The sequence below is a fragment of the Mya arenaria genome, chromosome 14 (genome assembly GCF_026914265.1).
Source record: "Mya arenaria isolate MELC-2E11 chromosome 14, ASM2691426v1".
Taxonomy (NCBI): domain Eukaryota; kingdom Metazoa; phylum Mollusca; class Bivalvia; order Myida; family Myidae; genus Mya; species Mya arenaria.
The window spans coordinates 29842671-29862758 of NC_069135.1; the positions used below are offsets into that span (position 1 = coordinate 29842671).

Consider the following 20088-nt stretch of genomic DNA (forward strand, 5'->3'; position numbering starts at 1 on the left):
TTTTTCTGCCGTTATTTATAGTTACAATGACCTTAAAAATGTTGATATACTTAAGTGATGCATTATTGTGTTTCTAGTTTGTTGTTCTAAACTGCAATGAAAGAGTGGAAACAAAAAAATGATTAACACTGATATTAATGTCCTGGATACCATGATAGATCTATCCTGCTCCGGCAATAGAATATCAGACAGACATGATTGATGTATCCTGCTCTGGCAATAGATCAGACAGACATGATAGATCTATCCTGCTTTGGCAATAATAGATCAAGCCTAACAGACATGACAGATCTATCCTGCTTTGGCAATAGATCAGACAGACATGATAGATCTATCCTGCTTTGGCAATAGAATATCAACACTAACTGACAGGAATTTGAGTACAGTTTCTACGTTCGTTTATTTTAAGGATTAAATATTTGCAGTGAATTCTTGATAGATACAACTATTTTAGAAAAGAAATGATGAATGCTTGAATACATAAAGAAATACGATTTATGTGTACATGTATTCTATTATCAGGAATCATGCCACCCATATGGCTGAGCTGAAGAGGCTGGATGATATCTACGTGGACAAAATCACTGAGCTGTTCAAGAATGTCAGGCAACAGGTTAACTTTATTAATGGCATTCATTATATTGGTAACGAAAATTCATACAGACCGCCTGAGAAACACAGGTAGGTTCAGTTAACGGCATCAAAATAGAAGTCAGTAGTACTTATCTTATGTTATAATCTAAAGGTTTTTCTGAAGACTTATCTCATTAGTATTTGTAAACACAAATTCATCTTTGGTTGACGAACCATCTATGAAATAGTTATAGTCTTTCTTTACTGTAGTTTATTTTGTGGTCAAAAAGACAAAGGTTGTATTTCTCCAGGTATTTTGGTTTTCCCCTACAACACAAAACCACGCTGTCACACATCGTCATGCCAACAAGAGGTCCTTTACTTTACTTTATTATTTACTTTGTTATTTTACTTTTTTGATATTGTTGCAAAATCCATAGACTTTGGTAGTTAATGTGTTGTTTAAGAATCATTGATTTAGGGTATTAATATAAAATACTGTGTGTTTTAGGTGACTATCAGCCTTAAATGTACCAGCATGATCAACCCTCTCCATAAGTGTTCCAAACCAGGGGCTGCCGTAGCATGGGTGAGTCATTTCTTTTGCTAAGAATGTGTGAAAAGTGAGAGCGATCCAAGGGTATCTATGCAGATATCTTACCTGAAAGGCCTCTCCAGATACCTACCAGTACTGGTTTCTACCAAGGAACTGAACTTAAGACTGACTCATATTAGCCTCCAACTGACTTAACATCCAAGTTAAAAAAAAATTGTTTAAAAAAAATATAAAAAAATGTTCATACAAAGTTTAAGAAAAGGTGTTTTTATATGAAGTATGGTAAACAAACATGTTTTTATATGAAGTATGGTAAACAAACATGTTTTTATATGAAGTATGGTAAACAAACATGTTTTTATATGAAGTATGGTAAACAAACATGTTTTTATATGAAGTATGGTAAACAAACATGTTTTTATATGAAGTATGGTAAACAAACATGTTTTTATATGAAGTATGGTAAACAAACATGTTTTTATATTGTTTTATGATCTTAACAGATTGAGGAGAAATGGAATGACAGGAACCAACAGCGACAGGCAGATGAGAACCGAGGTGACTACAAACAGCGCATCATCGCCTGCAAGGTGCACTTCTCCAACAAGAGCATTGTGGCAGCGATACATACAGAGAATGCAATCACGTAAGCCACTTAAGAATTTTGAATAAGGCATTTCAAATGATAAACTTAAGACCAGGGTGACTTCTAACATTGCATCATTGCCTGTTTATCCAAAACATGAAAATCCATGAAATTTAAGTACCCACCAAATTGTTCTTTTTTGAAAAGCCACGAAATATCATGCCCATGAATATCAATGATTTCACAGTTTATATTTATGCCACTTCTACATAATATATTGAAGACTTTCTGCTTGTTTTAATGTCTGCCTTGGCATTATGCATTATGAGGATTCAAGTCATACATATCGTTTTATTTTTTAAGAAAACATTTCACCAATGCCATTAGTAATGGGTTGCAGACAATAATCATTCATATCACTTTCTTACAGAATGTTGGTATAGATATATCAAGCCATTACGGATGTTATCCACTGTGACATTCTATCATCTTTCGGGGGTAGTGTGTTTTTCTGCCTTGGTGAGGTCATTATTGTTTGCCCTTCAATCACTGAATATGCTTTATTTCCAGGATGCTTGTGAAGATATATCGCGCCAGTACAGACGATACCCAGCGTGACATGCTATCATCTATCGGATGCAGCCTGTTTTTCCGCCTTGGTGAGGTGATCACAGACAGTGTGCTGGACTATCCACCAACCAAACAGTTCTTTTCCTCGTGCATCGACATACTGGGAAAGGTTAAGATACAACTTAAGTTTTTTTTTTTAAATGTACATGCATGATTTGTTTATAAAAATAGTGAATTCATTTGTTTGGAGTTTTAATTGTTTGCAATTCCATATGGTGTTCAGTGAAATAGTGAAAAACAAAAAAAGTTAATATTTACAAAATAGATGGTTAAAGTTTGGTCATGAAAGAGTAGCTTCTAGCTTTGTAAGAAATCTCTTTGTTTTAAGAATGATATTACTTTTTAAACTACTCTGATAGCATCAATTTTGTGTTTCTTTGTTTTAAACCATTTTAACACTCAGCGTTCTAACAGAATTTTTAAAATGTTGTAAAAAATGCTATTGTTATTCCATTTACTAGGAATTATTATTCCATTTACTAGGAATTTGTCCAAAGTCAGTCTTCCCAGTCAGAACCTGTATTGAAGCTCTCCCTGGACCGACCAGAGATTGGCGGCATGTTTGCCCCCCACTTCAAGCCCAACCTGTCTCCAAGGGCATTTGTTCCCATGTACGGGACCCTCGTACAGCAGATCAGGAGTGAGAGGGAGGGCAGTGTCAGAGAGCGGGGCAATTCAGGGGGTGTGAACTTACAGGTGGTCGCCATGCTGCTCACTAAGGTATGACCTAGGTATTTTTGTTTCAAATATAGTTTTGCTGCAGTGCTTTTAAATTATATTGAAATCCAAATACTAATTCAGTAAGTAATTCAATAAGCTTCTACTAATACAAGAAGTTTCAAGGAAAAACGCTTATTTGTTGAGTCGTATTAGTGCAAATTGAAATTTTTGTGGAAAAAATCATAGCATGAATGACAACATCTAGTGATCACTGAGCCCATCATTAATCCATACATGTGATAACGTCCCGGACGTCCGGGATTGTCCCGGAAATCGTATCTCTGTCACGGAGTCACGGAGGGTGCATGTTTGTCCCGGAAAGTCATAAAAAAAAACGAAAAAAAAAATAATCTCGGAATCGGAATCGATTATCTTAATTTTACCAATGTAAGTCAGCTATTTTGCCTGTCCGGGACACTGGTCGTAAAACACAGGACATGTTGACACTAATCCGTTAATTGGTACGTGTGTCGTCGAGGTCATCGTCAATCACCCGATAATTGATCTATCGGCCTATTGTTGTGCTTAACGAGTGGGGGAGGGTTCTTGTATACAAATTCATTGTTTTCATATGGATTTGTTTGGTCTTATGAATGATAGCTTTTAATTGATGAATTGATATTTTTTACACATTTTACCAACAAACGAGCATGAAGGTAAGTTCAAAGAAAGTGACAAAATGAGTAAAAAAAATCAAAATTAAAACACGGAAAACATCCCATATTCCTTTCAAATTTCAAAGTCGATACGTCGTTATACTTTTAACAACTTATGCGTCCATTAGGAATTTTAGTGTTTTGACCTTTTTTCCGAACTATCGTGTGTATTTTTACGCCGAAATAAAACTGACGATATGGGGTTTACAGGTGGTTATATAGAGTGCTTTAATCACGTGACCATGGTAAGTCACGTGATCGCTTTATACAGCCGATTGTTGACACGTCTCTATCAAAATTATATGCATTTCCAAACGGAAAAAAGCTCATCGACTGGAAAATCTTCTTTATCGTCTGAAAAATATTGTGTGTCATAAATTGCAAACGTTTTAAATGTGATGAAAAAATAAATATTTTGTAACGCATGTTCTCAAAAGCGCGGGAAAACAGGTGCCCGTATAGTTGTTTATTTCCTGTTTTGATGAAACCGAAAGTAGACTGCATATCCTCCTGGTTAGCACTTCATTTAAAGCCTGGGAAAATATCTGGTGGTTTTATTTTTTCAAGAAAATGCAGAAAAAAAAACAACCATGTCAAGTAAAAAATACGTCTTGGCAGTCAAAATAGGTACATTTTCCCGACGTTAAAAACGACTAAAATAGCCCCAGATATGCTATAGAATGCACCACAGACGTTCCCCATTTAAAAAAATTTCCGGGGGGGCATGCCCCCGGACCCCCCTAGTGTGCGTTGAAATTACGATGGGTGTCCCGGAATCGACCCAAGAAATTATCACATGTATGATTAATCATTGAACCAAGATGTGACTCCTTATTAAGCAAACAATAGTTTAGCTTCTAAATATCCATATATTTTTCACAGTTTGATGTGCTGGCCTGGCTAGAACAGTGTGGCCCAAGCAGACAGGAGGTTAAGAAGCTGATAGAGAACCTCAGTCTGGCGTTCATGGCTTGTGGACCCAGCCCACAGGATGGATATGACACACTCTTCCATGTAAATCTTGCTTTCTCATACCTTTCACATTTGGTTAAATGATCAAAAAATGGTAAAATGAATGTCTTTGTTATTCCAACTTTATAGCTCCTATGCTTTAACATCTTCGACACTTTCATTAGCATTTAACTTTGGCAATCTCTGTGTAGAAAACACTGGCACAAATTGCAAACATCTTTTTTATAGGGTTTGCTTAATAAAAACAATCGTGTCAAAAATATACAATATAGACGATAAATGCTGCTTGTTTCAGTAAGATATCATTTTGCCAGGCTAAGATATCATTTTGCCAGGCATATTATAAGTTATATTCCACTGAATGGAACAATTTTTTTTGTTTCATACTTGAAGCAATTTTTAAATGCAATAAATTGCATATAATTTGTACCAAATTTATTGTGGACATCATTTTGGAACCATAGCTGTATGTGTGGATGGCAAACCATGCCTTAACTTGAAAAGAAAACTTAAAGATAAGAACAAATTCAGATTAATAGTTATTACTTCACTGTTTTCAATAAGTAGGATAACAGTTAAATCTCACTGCTAAATTCCTACAAACACCAGAAAGTTTCCATTTCAGCTGTACCTGAACCATGAGAGAAAAATCCTCCATTTCCGATTCCCCTTGTATTTGAATGAGGTTCTGGCTGCTCTGTTACAAGGTCAGGAAGATGTGCTTTAAATAATCATTGACAGAAAGCTTGCACTTATCAGTTTATAAACTTGAACTCAAGTAGCTTGTCTGCTGTTTGTTGGTTTATTTGTAAGAATGGGAATTATTCGGACAACAATGGGCCTAATGTTCAGAACTTTGTTAAAGTAAATAAAAATTGTTAATGTCAGTGTTGTTCTTTTGCTCTGAAGTTTAATCAATACACTTTGTGATCTGTAGTATTTCTAACAATATTATATACAACAGGCTGTACTTGTTTTATTTGAATATGTTAGAACATCAAATAGTTCACATTTAAAAGTTAACTATGATCTTGTAAATCATGTTCCTAACTTAAAAAAGTTTTGAACAATTGGCCCTTGGTCATGAATTGTTGAAGCCTTGTTGTTATGACTGGTAACATGTTTATGCTTTAAAATAGTTTTAATAAAATATTTGTTGAAATATTTCCCTGATCAAATTTAATAGAAAAATAAACCAACTTTTCTATCCTCTCATATTTCTCTTCTTTATGCATGTTCCTACAAAAGATTGACATCTTCAGGATCTTAATTGAAGCAGATATAATCATGTTGAATACCTGGTTGTGTTGCTTAGCAACTGTTTCCATGGATATGGATCTGAAGGTCAATGACAACATAAACCAAGGAAAAAAGTCATTAGAAGTTGATTGTAATGTTTGATTATTTTTTCAGGATCCTCAGTTCAACAGATTAATGTTGAATGCTGGGATGTATTGCTAAGCAGCTGTTTCCATGGAGAAGGATCAGCTGGTCAAGATCAACATTACCCAGATGTGTTCACTGTACTTTCACTCGATGAGGTAGAGACAATTTTTCATGTACTTTTAATCTTCATCTAGATGTCTTAAAGTAAATAACTTTAAAAGTAAAGGCAATAGATATCACTTTCATAGTGTCTGTTAGCAGGTTTCGTAAAATGCAGACAAGGTGTATATATCTGACAATGTTTGTTTATTTTGTTGGCGATAAAAAATAATGGGCTAGATTGTCTTTTGCACAAATGCTTAATTATTTGTCTTGTAGATTCAAAATCTGATGTGCTGGCTAGGCCATGAGTTTATGCAACTTAGAGTGAACCTAAAACAGGGCTCCACATATAACCTGTACACCAAATGGAACCACTACGTCCCTTACCTTGCCCGTTTACTGAGGGACCTGGCCAAGTGTCTACTCGATAAGATGCTGCCAAATATTACTGACGCTCCAGTGAATGAAGGTAACAATTGGCTGCTTGTCCAGAACGTTGTTAAAGTTAACAACCATGTTAACTTCAATGTTGTTTACTTTAAAATCATTACTGGACTGCAATTTAAATGGATATGTTTATGATCTGCCATACTTCTAACGAGATTTGACACAACTATTTAAGCTGTGCTTGTTTTATTTGAATATAAAAACATAGCTTTACGTTTTAAGGTTAACAATGATGTTGCTAATTACGATGTTAACTTTTACATAATCCTTAACAATCGGCCCAGTGATTTGAATTTCTAAATCAATGTCATTCATATAACATGTGCACCAATTGAAAGCCCTATGTCCTTTATTTCTACTTGATAACATGCTTCCCAATATTACAGGTGGTCCTGTAAAAAAAGTCCTGTCCCTAAAAAAATATAAAATAGACAGAAATTTGCATCTGCCTGATATGCTCTTGATTGGAAATTCTAGTGTGAAATGCATTATTTTGAAAACTGATGAATAAATATGTTGCAGGTCTAGACAAAGTGTGGAAGTCAGTGGTTGAAAGTTACGCCCCTTGGCTGCAGACTGTCACAGTACAGAAGGTGGCCAGTCTACCTTGGCTGACCAATGACAGAGAGGTTGCAAGTCACATGGTCCAATCATTGGCTCACTTTGTGGGGTATGCCCACTACAAAACACAGGGTAAGCTGTTGACAAATTTCAATTTCTGAAGGAAATTATGTATCGTGAAAATTAATTTACCACACCTTTGCAATCTTGATCTAATTCTGTATGATTTCTAAAAGTTGAGTCTCTTACCCAATAAATGGGATGAACTGGGATGAACTAATAGGATTTTTAGAACCATTTTTCTTTTGAAGTTATATCAGTTGTAAGGGTATAGACTTTTGAACCTTTTTTTTTGCTTTTTTTTTCAGATATTCAACAGATGTTCTACAATGATTTCCTTTCCCTCCTCTGGCTCTACTTTGCCATAGAGCTCTGTAAGGCTGATTCAGCATCTGAGGTTGTGTCTTTGATGAATTTGGAATTTTCCAAGTTGCCATGGAAACAGCTTATGCCAAATATACATGTTTTAGACACTATGGCCAGAGTAAGTATACTGTACTTTCGGAATAAGGTGTAGGTACTTTCTGTGTTCTCTAAGGGAACAACTTTTATTGTTATGGGTATCTAATTTTAATTGTTAAGAACTTAAGAGTAAGGAGTATATTACAAGAGGATACATACCAATTGTACCTGCAAAAAAAACTTCTCCGCCCATCCTTGCATAGTCAACCTCCATTTGTTATTCAACCTTTCAAAATATTGGTTAGTTGTATGGGGGAGAAGAGGTATTTTGCAATAATTGATAGTGAGTCTCTTTCCTACATCCATATCAAGAGTATCAAAAACTGAAAATCCTTTTGAAAGTTTAACTTTGAATTGTAATTCTACATGTATGAATGTGGGGCTATGTGGGGCTATATATAGCACAGTAGCTCATTGTTATTACATCAAGTATTGAAATTTCATATTCAGTCTTGTTGCTCAGTAGTTTTATATCATTCTTCTGATCCACTTCAGCTGAGGGAGACGGGCTGCAGTATGGGCTTCAACCTGGTGTGCGACATTCTGGCCCTGATAAACTGGCCCCAAGTCACTAGCTTTTATGAGAATCATGCCAATATGGAGGTCCGAACCAGGTTTCAGGGGGCTTACTTTCTGCTGTTGATTCAGGCTTTTACAGAGAATAAGCATATTGAGGTAAGTTATTTCATTATTTGGTGTGTTCATTTACTACCGGTATGACTAAATATTTTCATAATGGAAAGGCCTAAGGCCAAATAAAAAAATAGGTCCGTTTCAGGTTACCCGACCGACCCTATTTTTTCCCGCCGACCCTAGCCTATTTTTCCCTGAAAAAAATGTGATTTGGGTACAAAAAGCATTTCATAGGAATGTATACGTAAAGATGACAATATAAGAGTTGGATTTCTGATTGTATTTACCGTAATTCACCTTAGAGTTCGGACATAAAATAACAATTTTTACATTTTATCTACATGTATGTTAAACCTGCCTTTTTTCTTCATGTCTGCATTTTACCACTTATTAATTTATCCGTAGTTATCAATGGTTATAACGCCTATAAGTGTAACTCCTTCATCAAGTTAATTAAAATCCCATTCAACACCATTTTATACATGCATTGAAATGAATGAACACCTTCTATCGGCTTTAGATTAAACAGTCACACTATGTGACGTCACATAACTCACAGTTATACCCACGAGGATCTCATGGAGAGCATGGATATTTTTATGCAGGATTAATGTGTCTGGGTGGTGTTTTCGATTGTAACTTAATTAAGTATTGCATTTCTAACTTTAATTCATCACATTAAATAGTTACCTGTATCATTGAATGTGTTGACTTTTATTGTTCTATTGATGTTTTCAATGAGTATTATTGTACAATTATTTCTTCATAAAGTCTACAAGTACAAGTTTGAAAGTTTATTGGCGGATTGTTTTACAAACATGTCATGTCTTTGTTTTCTTAATCCCTTGATTGCCCTTGTTGTTTTGTTGTTTCTTAAACCCTCCATTAAATATATCACACTTCCTTTTCAACAGGCAATAAATCATTTAGGATGGGTAGTAACTAATTAACTTTTCACAGTAATGTATACGGTTAGGTAATCAACCAGGCATATACATTGTAAGGATAAAGAGCAATAATCTTTGTCTGTGAGACTGTATAAGTTATAATCGATGTCCTTTGGGTGTCCGAAAATTAGGTACGCAAAATAAATTATGTTTGAAAATAATACTGGGTGTCCGAATTTTAAGAGTGTCCAAACTCTAAAGTGAATTATGGGTAGTTTGTGCTTGTGTGGCAGGTATATTTCAATTCTTGAACTATATTTTCTTGTCAGATACAAATGTGTCAGATGCTGACTTTGGATTGATATGTCAGACTTAAGTGTGCAATTTTGGCAATTAAACCTGCATGTTACTTGTTCTTCAAACCTGAACCCTCAGGTCCTCTTGACAGCATTGAGGTTTCCTTGGCTGATGGCTTATATGGTAAATTTGCTGTCCACTCTCCATGTTATTATGTAACAGGAAGGTTAGCATACTACAGAAGTTGATTGAAAGCAAAAGGGTGCATAAAGAAAAGTAAAACCTTTCCTGGAAAGTCTTTAATAATAGCATAGTGGTGTACCATAACTTGGTTGAAATCCAACCATCATTGTCAAAGTATTTAACCAGACAAATAAAGATTGTTTCCTTTGAAGCATGGAACATGTTTAAAAACTGCTGATAAACCTGAAAATTGATGACTTATTTTTGTTACAGTCTGAGTCAACAGTTACTGAAATCAATATAAAAAATAAAAATAAAAATCTGACCTACCTACCCTACTTTTTTTGGCAGCGTTACCTGAAATGCACCTATTTTTTTATTTGGCCTAACTTTTAAATTTGTGGTTTAGTGGACAGCCTGTTAGACTGACAAACTCATATTTATTTGACTCTAGATAGCTTAACTATTGAACAGATCATAGTTTGGAGTTCAGATGTGTTGTAATTTAATCATCATACATCGGAACAATGTATTAGAAGTTCTTGGTAGTCTTTTGCTAAAAAAGGTTTATGTTCGATCCAGAGTCCTGAAGTTGAGTCCATTTTGAATACGGCTACATCCTCCAAATGGGAGTTCCTGTCAGCTGATGACTTCAAGAAGGCATGTGGTTGGCTGTTGCAATCATGTGACCCTAAATGTCTCCTCCAATCACGAACCTCACCTGATGGGATTGGATTTAGGTGGGATTTTTTTGTGATTTGCAACTATTGACACATTCTGCTATTGACTCCTTGCCATGAATTTTTACTTTAATTTTTCATTGTGTTGTATGATGTTTAAAAAAATTGTATCAGCTGTGCATCTCACACTGTATAACTCAAATCTAGTGACAAGCCTGATAATTTTACTGTGTCTCATTCATAAATGAGTATTACGTAAAAAAAGTAATAAATTTTGAGTAATCGTAACAAAATTGTTTGAACTAAGATTTAAAATTGTTTTAACCAGCTTTATATTCTTGTTTATTTAAGACAACTGGAGTCAGCTGCTGGGTTCAACACAGAAGTGTCCACATGCCTGACAGATGTATGGATAGTTAAACGTCTATCCTATCTACATGCCGTGACTTCTCTTGTCTGTCAACTCACATACCTCCCTGACATTGACCCTGATACTGTCTCCAAGATTGTTATTAACCTCATCACGGAGGTGGAGACTGTGGAGTCAGCAGGTAACCAGTCTAAATAAAAAAAGTAGTTTTAACTTAGGGTTACTTCCCTTGTCTGTAAGCTGTCAAACCTCCCTGACATTGACCCAGACACCGCCTCCAAGATTGTTATTTACCTCTTAACTGAGGTGGAGACTGTGTAGTCAGCAGGTTACCAGTCTAAAAAAAAATAATATTTTAACCTAGGGTTACTTCCCTTGTCTGTCAACTCTCATACCTCCCTGACATTGACCCAGACACCGCCTCCAAGATTGTTATTTACCTCTTAACTGAGGTGGAGACTGTGTAGTCAGCAGGTAACCAGTCTAAATAAAAAAAAAATTAACCTAGGGTTACTTCCCTTGTCTGTCAACTCGCATACCTCCCTGACATTGACCCAGACATCGTCTCCAAGATTTTTATTAACCTCTTAACTGAGGTGGAGACTGTGTAGTCAGCAGGTAACCAGTCTAAATAAAAAAAATATTTTAACATAGGGTTACTTCCCTTGTCTGTCAACTCGCATACCTCCCTGACATTGACCCAGACATAGCCTCCAAGATTGTTATTAACCCCGTCACTGAGGTTGAGACTGTGGAGTCAGCAGGTAACCAGTCTAAATAAAAAATATTTTAACCTAGGGTTACTTCCCTTGTCTGTCAACTCGCATACCTCCCTGACATTGACCCAGACATCGCCTCCAAAATTGTTATTAACCCCGTCACTGAAGCGGAGACTGTGGAGTCAGCAGGTAACCAGTCTAAATAAAAAATATATTTTAACCTAGGGTTACTTCCCTTGTCTGTCAGCTCGCACACCTCCCTGACATTGACCCAGACATTGCCTCCAAGATTGTTATTAACCTCTTAACTGAGGTGGAGACTTTGGAGTCAGCAGGTAACCAGTCTAAATATAGAAAAAGTGTTATTTTAACTTAGGGTTACTTCCCTTGTCTGTAAGCTGACATACCCCCCGACTTAAACTCCGACAGTGACACCAAAATCATCATAACATTTTTCACCAATTTTGAGACAGTGGAATTTGCAGGTAACCAGTCAAAATATTTACTCACATTAACTTCCCTTGTCTTGAAGTCAATGTAGGAATTACTCCCCTCATCTTAACAGCTATTAAGTGCTTACATTTAACTTAACTGTGACTCACTGTCACTTGCCACGTCTCAAGTGGACACGTATTGAGACTGCAGGAAACAAATCTTATTGTTTAACAAAGTGGTTAGCACATGATTTAAAGTTTATGTATTGATGAGACTTCCTGATGAAATCCCCGGATAATTATGAGCTATTTGTATTTCATAAGTGGATTGATCATGCACAATGATTTGTTTCGAGAGTGTTCTTCATTTTGTGTTTTGACCTACTCACAATATATGATCATTCAATAGCTGAGAGTGTAAGATTGGTTCATTCATCCTTACCTGAGCGTTGGGTGTTCTGTGGAAACAAGGTTTACTTAGTTTCAGCAAAACACCCTGCACAAGGGTTGGGATGAACATATCTCACACAAGCTGCCATGCAAGATGCTTTTTCTCCCACCTCAGATTAACAAATTATTGTAAAGAAGTATTTTTATTTTTTACGTAAGGGTACTTTTTTACTTTTTTATCTTTGCCCGTTGGGCAAGATAAGAATTTCCAGCATCGCAAAATATTTGGGTCTACTTATCTGGGTATGGGATTAGTTATTCTTTTAATTGTTGTCATGCAATGCTGACATGTTTCAAGGTTGATTTCAAGTATGTCTCAAGTATGTTTTGTTTTCATGTGAATAAACAATATATTTATGTATGAGTGGTATTTCCATGCTAGATCAGATTCTGATATGAAACATCAATATTTTCAGTTTGAGAGAATCAGAACCAAAATAAGACACAAGTTATATTAACGTTTAGGATATTTATGCACTGAGCACCCCACACAAAGCACCCCACACAACTTTTATGAAAGATAACATGTGTTGATCATATAAAATGGTAAGGATGATTTAACCCATATACAGTATAAGATAATGAAATAGCTTGACGGATTCTTACTGGAAGTTAATTCTAGTCTCTCTTTTTTATGAAAAAAAACCTGGATATTCAGGGGCCATTGCCCCAGACTCTCCTCACTGTGCTCTGCTCTCGACCCTCAAGAAGGCCTCATGAGCCCCCTAATTTCTTGCACAATTTTCAGCAAATAACATTGTTGCTTTTTGTGATTATATTTCATTTCTTTTGTTTTCCAGCTAGACTTGAAAGGAAAGCAATCATGCAGGTCTTGTAAAAAAAAGTTTGTTTTTTTCAGTTCCAGATACCCGTCTGCAATATGAAGAAAGTGTTGACATGATGAAGGAAGTTCTCAGTCTCCTTAACAACAGTAACCCAGACAACAGGGGCGCAGAGGTCATTATGGTCGCCATCTTAGACTGGTTACAGGTAGGGTCAGCTTAAAGAGTTTTTGCAATGCAAACATGCTGTTGAAGGAATTTCTCCCTTACATCTATAACCCTGACAAGAAGGGGTTGGAGGTCATCATGGCTGCTATTTTAGACTTTTTATATGCTAGTTTTTAAAAACCAGGACATATCATAATTCAACGTGTGGCATACCGGCGGGCGGTATCACGTATGTTGTCCTATAAATAACTTTAGAAGCCTTTGTTCAGTCATCAAGAAATCAGAATGGTCAGAATGTATATTGGCATAATATCTCAGGCAAGTTTGATAACCAATCATATGGCTTTAATCACATTCAACTTAACGTACAACAACTTATCACCAAACTTGGTGTCTTAATATTAGGATATAAACACAGAATACCTGTGACAGTTGGCGCTCTTGTTACAATTACATTTAGCTGAATAGTGTTTGTAATGTGTTTCATGTTCAAAGAATTTCATAACATTTAAAGACAAATGACAATAAATTGTTATGATTTACTGATGTGTAACATTTTAGGGGTGCCCATGGGAAACGTTATTCTTAGCAATAACGTGTTTATTTTGTAACAATAAAACCTATTACAGGGCTCCCCGCAGACAATTTTGCTGTCTCCTTGTATACATGCAGCCACCAGGCATCTTGCATCGCTATCTAACATGGTTAAGATTGTGGAGCAGTGTATTGAGCTGGCCTTTGTTACTGGTAAGTGTTTTGGTATTGTTGTTTTAATATTTTATACTGGTGGTCAGTAAGGGAGCAAATTACTCTGTAGGTTTTAAAGATTGATTTATGGAGACATTTTTTTAGGCTAACTTTAAAATTTGCATGAAAGTTTACAATGGAAAAATACAACATTGTAATATATATCACTATGATTATTCCTCAGGGAATATATCTGTACAATCTCCTACAATACATTTACCATATGTTACATTTGCCATTCAATATCTAAAGAATAACAAGAATTTCATTGTAAGTATTTTGAGGAAGGCCTTTAAAGCTGCACTCTCACTCTGACAACTTTTTTTGTTTTTGGCTTGGAACGAGCCATTTTTGGAGAAAATCCATGGAAACCAGTTATGTAAGACTGCTGACAAAAAAATAGATCGCAGATTTTGATATCAATATTTTAAGCATTTTCCTTAAACCATTAGTAATGGTTAAAGCCATTAAACATTACTTTTAGAACGGAAATATGAAAATCTACGATCTGATTTTTGGTCAGCAATCTAATATCACTGGTTTGCAAATATTTACACAAAAAAATGCTCTTTCCAAGACAAAAAATAAAAAAAGTTGTAAAAATGGTATATCTGTGAGAGTGTAGCTTTAAGCTGTTACGGAAGAGTTCATTGTAGTTTGTTCAGTGTAATGTATATACTTTAACAGGAGGTGCAAAATCCCATGTCCACGATCCCTGGTCCATTGTCCTATCTTCAGTTCAAATGCCGGAACTGAACCTGACTGAGTTTTTCCAAGCCTGCCTCCAAGAGTCGGCCTACCTGCTAATGTTCTGTCATGTCCGGCAACAAATTCCTCTCTGTCAATCCCTGGCTGAGGAACAAGGTCTTATTGAGATGATGTTGGACTGGACGGAGAGGGCTAAACCAAGGTATAAAGGTGTTAAATTGATTTGTGGTGCACAGCTTTTTATACCATTGTTGGATAATGATACTTAGTGGTATTTTTGTTAATTTGATTATAAAAAATAAGCAATTACTCTTTAAGGTTCACAAGATTATATGTGCATGGAAATGCCATAAAATGGACTTTGATAAGGCACATGGTCGTTTTTCAACAATACATAGCAAATATTGTGCGCATTTTTTTCACTTTTAAGAAAGCACCCTGCCCTTTTTTGGGCCAACCCTGCCCTTTTTCATTTCTGGCTAAACACTACAATATAGGTTGATTCCAATTTTCTTTTCATTTTAATGCAATATTATGTTTAACTTATTTGACTTCAACGATCAAAACAGAAAAAGAATATGATTAGTGAACAGATAAAAAAATATAAGCCTTTTGCTTTTTTTTAACTGGGGAATATGTGGCCAGGTAGTTTGATTGAAAAACAAACATTTATTAAGGTCACAAATCATATGCTTTTTTTAGCTTGACTATTCGATGAATAAGGAGAGCTATCCTAGTCACCCGAGCATCGGCATCTGCGTAACCACTTTTGTTAAAGTTTGCGTACCACCTCAAATATTTTCAAAGTCCATTGACATATGGCTTTGAAACTTTGCACACTTATTCACCATCATGCCATCAACCTGTACACAGGAGGAGGTAACTCTATCAAGCATTTTGACCAAATTATGCCTCTTTTTCTACTTTGAATTGACGTTAAAGTTTGCGTACCACCTCAAATATTTTTAAAGTCCATTGACATATGGCTTTAAAACTTAGCACACTTGTTCACTATCATGCCCCCAACCTGTACACAGGAGGAGGTAACTCTATCAAGCATTTTTACAAAATATGCCTCTTTTTATAATTAGAATTAACGTTAAAGTTTGCATACCACCTCAAATATTTTCAAGGTCCATTGACATATGGCTTTGAAACTTAGCACACTTGCTCACTATCATGCCCCCCAACCTGTACACAGGAGGAGGTCACTGTATCGAGCATTTTGACAGAATTATGCCCCTTTTTCGACTTAGAATTTACATTAAAGTTTGCATACCAGCTCAAATATTTTTTAATTCAATTTATGTAAATATCTCAGCACATCATGTATTGCATTGAAATCTAATCAAACAGTGATCCATGCATGTTTCGCCAAAACTTTTCAATCCATACACCGAAAAGTGGCGGAATAGTCGAGGGCGCTGTCTCTGTGACAGCTCTTGTTTTCATTTTTTTTTTTGCATTAAACTTTATTGTGCACCTTAAATATTATGAGTTGTAACTGAAAACAAGATTAACTTCGGTTTACTGGCCTTTCCTTAAAATGTTAAGAGTAAAAGAGAAAACTGTTTTTTTTTATAATTAACAAGTTAATATTAAAACTCTGAATGATTGTTTATATAATGGTAACCATGTTTCAGTAGACAAAAAATGAACTGATTTTCTTTCAGTATCGAGTCAGAGAGTAAGCTACTGCTGTGGTGGTACAAGGCAGTGGATATGATTTTCCGTCAGATTGACTGTGGACAGCAGAAGACTGTCTGTGTACAGCTACTCAGGAAATTGGTATAATTAAAAGCACTTGTTGTTCTCAGTGATAGAAGTGATACTCATGTTTAAAATCAATACATACACTTGTATAACAAACATAACCTTTGAGTGATGTAACAGTGTATTCAATGACTGCTGGGTCATTTACTGATACAGTGATCAACTTTGGTCTATAAGGTAGAAAAACCGTGTTTTCTGCACATTTCTTTCAATTTAAACACGATATCCTTCATATGAATCCTTTTTTATATATTTATTCATTCTTTCCTGTAAACTAAAACAATTGTATGTATTGTGGTACATCATATTAGGGAGTAAGATTGCATCTTTAAGTAATGCCATGCTGTTGTTGTTGATTTAACCAAAAAAAAAAACATTACTTTCCACTGGATGGAAAAATTTAATTTGAGTATACATACATGTATAGGTTTTTTTGCACAATAAATTGATTCATATTAATTATTTGTGTTTAAATTGAAACTATCTGACCATTATGACAATTTTTGTTGTGTAAATCTTGTGAAGAAAAGGTTTTTGGAATGATAAATTCATAAACATGTTCATTTTTCTTCAACTTATAAATGCAATAATGTCACCTTATGATAAATATGTGTTTTGTCTTGCATAGAACATTTTATATATCTACAGATGAGCAAGGTAAAGGTGTTTGGCGAAGACCGAGCCTCAGAAGGTCTGTTGGGAGCTATTGGATTGGGCAGGAAGTCTCAGCTCTCAGAAAAGTGGGTTCACTTGTGTCCTCTTTGTTGGAAATATTCATTATTCTATTATAATTGTGCATGATTCAGTAGTTCTTCAGATAAAATCGATAGCAAGTTTTTGTCATTGATCAATGTATTATAGCTGACTTACGTTCTTAATGTACCTCATAATAAAAACATATGCATAATTTTTTTATGTGCAGTGTTGTTTCAAACAATTGAAATTTTTATATCTCTTTAAAACCATTAGAATCAGTTTGTGTTTACCTTTCAGGTTTCGGGTTTGTTGCCGAGCATTAGTTGCATTCTGTTGCAATCAGATTTTGGGAGACAATACACTCCGTCTGAGTTCTCAAGACCCTGTATCCAACCTGTCAGCAGCAAAACAAGATACTGCCAGCCTGCTGTCAATCAAATCAAACAAGAAATATCAACAAATCAGAGAACAGGTTGAAAGATCATGTGATTTTGTAACTGACCAATCAAAATGCTTGAGAGATGCTCTTGGCTTGTTGTGCATGTTGAAGGGAATGTTTTATGCTGAAAAAGACTATTTATCTGTGATATTAGTTACCTGAAGTGTTTTGTTGATGTAATGTGATTGTACAGAACACTAAAATCAATGTTGGATATCTTTGCCTTGCATACCGGACGTGTGTTTCCGATCATGTGACCAGTGCTGGAAAACCTCAACTTACACCCCATGTAAGACGAGTCACGCGCAACAATGCGCCACTTCTTATTTCTTTTATTGTATGGTTTATGAAAAGTATAGTATGCAATTTCAATAAAGCGGAATTTTTAAAGGAACTATTTGACGTCGATAGTGATTTAAAATTACTGCGCTTTATGACGTCAGTACACAACGTCGCACATGCTTTTTGGTGAAATGTACAAAAGTGTGTTTTCTACGTCAATTTTTCAACAAATTCATAGTTTTAGGTATGCAAGAAAAAATATCAATCATGTTTTTTCCTGTCCGGATCGAAAAATCCGACCATCGGGCACGCTGCGTGACCTCAGGTCGGATTTTTCTATACGTACCCTAAACACATGATAGATACTTATAATCTCTACATTTTGAATTTGATTGTTAAAATCATGTTTGAAATATGATTCATTAAGAGAATAAACGGTTTCGGACATTTATATATATGTGTCATTTAAAGATGTATGTAACAAAGAATATTGAACTTTTAAATAGTGTATTAAGTTTACTCGATTGTTGTGAAATTTGCCTGTATGCTTATTTTCGACTAGTGTTTTGGAGAAACTACTATATTTTTGTGAGAATGTTCAGAATATAAGCAATTTCTTCATACCCAATTAAGCCTAAACATGCCCAGTTGAAGAAAAAATTACAAAGCACAATGTATTATGAAGGTGTAAATGCGATACCATGCAATTACTATGTCTTTCATTTGCTAATTCACCAATGCATATGTCAAACTAAAACATGTACATATCGTTCCTTTTGTGGTTGTAGGTTATTGTAGTAAATCATTATTGACAGAACTACCAGATGACTTTAAAAACTGATTTTGTTCACATGTTGTTTGCATGCTTTGAACTAAAAAGGAACACTTTCCTTGTTATATTTCAGTAACCTTTTCAATAAAAATGGGATTGCAGTTGTAGGATCTGTCATTATAACATTGTTCTATTAAGGTCTTAATTGTTATACTAAGCGTATCAATCAAATGGGCATCAATAGAGTTCATGCATATGTATTTAACACCGGCACAATAAATGTATCACCTACATAATGTTTTGTTGTCAATAAAATGTTAATGACTGTTGTATTCCTTTATATTCGAAAATTTGTTGTTGACTATTTTGTTTTGTTTGTATGTTTTATGTGTGCAATATTTTGATATTATTACCATAAATACTCTCTTACCTTTCATTAAAGCTACACTCTCACAGATGAGTTATTTTGACAACTTTTTTTGTCTTGGAATGATAATATTTTTGCTTTAATGTCTGAAAATCAGTGATATAAGACTGCTGACAAAGGAGCAGATTGCAGCTTTCATATTTACGTTCAAAAATGTATGTTTTATGGCTAAAAGTGTTACTAACGCTTTAAGAAAAATGAAATTTTTGGCAACAATTGAGATCTGTTCTATTGTGAGTATATCTTGTATGAATAAATTGAAGGCATTGATGCCAAATCAGCTGATTCTGAAACATTTTATTTTTTATACACTTTAAACTATCAATACGTGAGAGTGTGGCTTTAAGGTTTTGTGTTGTCACAAGTCACTGGTTTGAATGAAAAAACACGCACACAAAATACATGTTGATATTATTGAGGCTTCCTTGTATCATGCATATTGCATATTTGTTAATATGTTGAGACCTCCTCTCTTAAATAACTACCATCTAAGTAGAGTTTACTTGTATCTTGAATTTTGGTTACTGAATAATACGAGTCATGTTAGTGTTTGATATGTTATAATTGCATTCATTTACTCAGCCTTTGTGTAAGCCTTTGTATAGAATTGCATTTGAAATAAAATTGTGAACAGATATGTTTCATTACCTTCTCTATGTTTTTGCAAACAAACATGAAATCATTATTTTCATATTTTAGTAATCATTGGGGTATTTCGCTCACTCAACAGTAACCGATAGCTGTATTTCAATATCGAAGGTGGTGTAATATATGCGGCTTGTTTGTGAATTTAACATCGAACCTAATTGTGCGGTAAATGCACAGGTATGCTGGTTAAACATTTACATAAACTTGTGGCATTCAATATATGGATTAAAATGGAACATGTCATGTTTAAATTTATTTATTTCTCCAGTGCAATATTTTTCC

General features: G+C 35.0%; 1 protein-coding gene across 2 annotated transcripts in view; it reads left to right on the forward strand.

Annotated features, from left to right (window-relative positions):
- Positions 1-19793, forward strand: part of LOC128217237 (ectopic P granules protein 5 homolog) — a 45496-nt gene extending 25703 nt beyond the window's left edge. For both annotated transcript variants that reach the window (XM_052924219.1, XM_052924220.1), the window contains 20 exons: positions 523-613; positions 1085-1162; positions 1633-1775; positions 2286-2454; positions 2829-3065; positions 4604-4735; positions 5319-5400; positions 6107-6234; positions 6458-6650; positions 7151-7321; positions 7558-7733; positions 8207-8386; positions 10294-10451; positions 10743-10942; positions 13224-13354; positions 13944-14061; positions 14749-14971; positions 16443-16557; positions 17191-17282; positions 17536-19793. In XM_052924219.1, coding sequence (XP_052780179.1) covers positions 523-613; positions 1085-1162; positions 1633-1775; positions 2286-2454; positions 2829-3065; positions 4604-4735; positions 5319-5400; positions 6107-6234; positions 6458-6650; positions 7151-7321; positions 7558-7733; positions 8207-8386; positions 10294-10451; positions 10743-10942; positions 13224-13354; positions 13944-14061; positions 14749-14971; positions 16443-16557; positions 17191-17282; positions 17536-17839 — 3121 coding nt within the window. In that variant the 3' untranslated portion in view covers positions 17840-19793. The remainder of the gene's footprint in view (positions 1-522; positions 614-1084; positions 1163-1632; positions 1776-2285; positions 2455-2828; positions 3066-4603; positions 4736-5318; positions 5401-6106; positions 6235-6457; positions 6651-7150; positions 7322-7557; positions 7734-8206; positions 8387-10293; positions 10452-10742; positions 10943-13223; positions 13355-13943; positions 14062-14748; positions 14972-16442; positions 16558-17190; positions 17283-17535) is intronic.
- The last annotated feature ends 295 nt before the right edge of the window (positions 19794-20088 follow it).